Consider the following 1,934-nt stretch of genomic DNA (forward strand, 5'->3'; position numbering starts at 1 on the left):
TACCTGTACCTGAAAAATTATAAAACTTTTATAGATTTTTATGTGTTTATTAAATAATGAGAAGACTGATTCATCTGAAATTTTTAATAAAATCTAATATGAGATTGAAAAACAAAATAAAAAATATAAATTAGTTTGATGATTAAAAATAAAGCATTCAACTATTTGTTTTTCTTATTAGTATATATTACTCAGAAGTCAGAATTAGATTGAAGTGTACAAGGTAAACGACAAATGGGAGGTTTCATTGCCGTTGGATTTTTCCAGTTGAAGGACGAAACGCAAGATGTCGTTACGTTGCAAAATCAGAAAGCGCTCTCAGAAAAAAACACAAAGTGAAACGCTAAAAACGCGCGTGCACACGACAACCATACACACCAAAACGCAACGCATTGCACAACACACAAAAGCATAAGCCCTATCCTTCGAAAAATTTCAATTACATTACATTACAAAATTGTTTCTCACTGAACCCACGAATCGTTGTTACTTTGCAAATTCAACGCGAGTTTTGCACATTACGCTAACTCAACAATACTTTCTGTTTTTTGTTCCCTCCCTTTCCAATTTGATCCCAATTTGGCTCCTCCCATTTCCACATGTAAGCCATTTCTCTCTATTCGTTGGTTGTTTTTGAGTTTTTAGTTTTGTTTTTCGCTGAGTTGTTAACTTTTCCATTGTAGATTCTGTTCGCTTGTGTTAGATATTATTCTGATGAATTGTGATAGAATGTGGAATCTGTCTTGGATCCTGAACTTGGCACTTATCACAATTAAATTGAGTTTTATATCTGGGTTTACTAGAAACTAGCTTTTTATCACTTGTGGTGCCAACATTTGGGTTCTGAACCTGAAAGTTGTATTATTTATTTGCTTATTTTTGGTTTAAATTTTTGAAGAGGTGCATATTAGAAGTTGGAATAGAGAATTTGAGCTGGTTAGATGGAGGATGACAAGAGAAAGAAGAAAAACAGGAAGAAAAAGAACAAGCAAGGTAAGAATGTGGACAATGGAGTAGGAGATAAAGAAACTAAGATTGAGCAACTGGATGCTGCCGCAGGTGAGAAAATTGTAATAGTTGATTCAAATGGGGTGGGAGAAACAACAATTAGGGATCAGAATCTGGTGAATACTGAAAAGGATGAGCGTGCTGGTGTAACTGATGTTGCTGGTGAACAAAGTACAAATGTGGATGGTGGAACAGCAACTAGGGACAACGATCTGGTAAATAATGGCAAGGTTGATCATCCTGATATTTCTGAGACTGCTGATGAGCGAAGTACAAATGTGGTTGGAGGAACAGCAGTTAGGGATGAGGATCTGATAAATAATGGTAATGATGAGCCTGCTCATAATTTGGCAACACTAGATGAGCCAAGTAAGAATGTGGATTGGAGAGGGGTTGAGGAAAACCCAAACCTAGATCGGATTTCAGCGAAGAATGAAGAAGATGAGGGTACTCAACACTTGGAGTCTGCAGATGGCCAAAACAGAAATATGGTCATGGATTCAAATGGACACCTGCCAAATGGTAAAGAATGTGTAAGTTTTCTTTCAGTCAATTCAGATTTTTACATATGTTTTGAGGTTTTATGCTCACTGTTTAAGTGTGATATGTATATTTTGTAATGGTTCATTTTTCCATGAAAGGAATCCATGCTATTGTTGCCATCTTTTGTTGAAAAATATAACTTCAGTTTCAACCTGGTATTTCCTGATTCAGCTTTTTAATAGTGTTTCTAGGCATGTGCAGCTTTCCATTCAAGCTGTAAATGGCAAAGATCCTACAATGTCTCACTGTCGAGCACACTGAGTAACCTTGTCCTCATTAAATTGTATAGTTTCGTGCCATGTAATTTGTTTTCCTATTGATAAAGGTGATTTAACTCAACGCTATTGCTCTTGGAGCGATTATGATTGAACTATTAATGCTCA

The 1,934-nt window shown here is 35.8% G+C and overlaps 1 protein-coding gene across 7 annotated transcripts in view; it reads left to right on the plus strand.

Moving 5' to 3' along the window:
- LOC107639724 (E3 ubiquitin-protein ligase BRE1) overlaps window positions 353-1,934 on the plus strand; it is an 8,227-nt gene continuing 6,645 nt past the window's right edge. For 2 of the 7 annotated variants that reach the window (XM_016343296.2, XM_021121604.1), the window contains exons 1-2: window positions 357-601; window positions 899-1,541. In XM_016343296.2, the coding sequence (XP_016198782.1) occupies window positions 942-1,541 (600 nt within the window). In that variant the 5' untranslated portion in view covers window positions 357-601; window positions 899-941. Of the gene's footprint in view, window positions 602-898; window positions 1,542-1,934 lie in introns of all 7 variants that reach the window. The other 5 variants (XM_021121607.1, XM_016343297.2, XM_021121606.1 and 2 more) reach the window with 4 other exon arrangements.

The sequence above is a fragment of the Arachis ipaensis genome, chromosome B04 (assembly GCF_000816755.2).
Source record: "Arachis ipaensis cultivar K30076 chromosome B04, Araip1.1, whole genome shotgun sequence".
Lineage (NCBI taxonomy): Eukaryota > Viridiplantae > Streptophyta > Magnoliopsida > Fabales > Fabaceae > Arachis > Arachis ipaensis.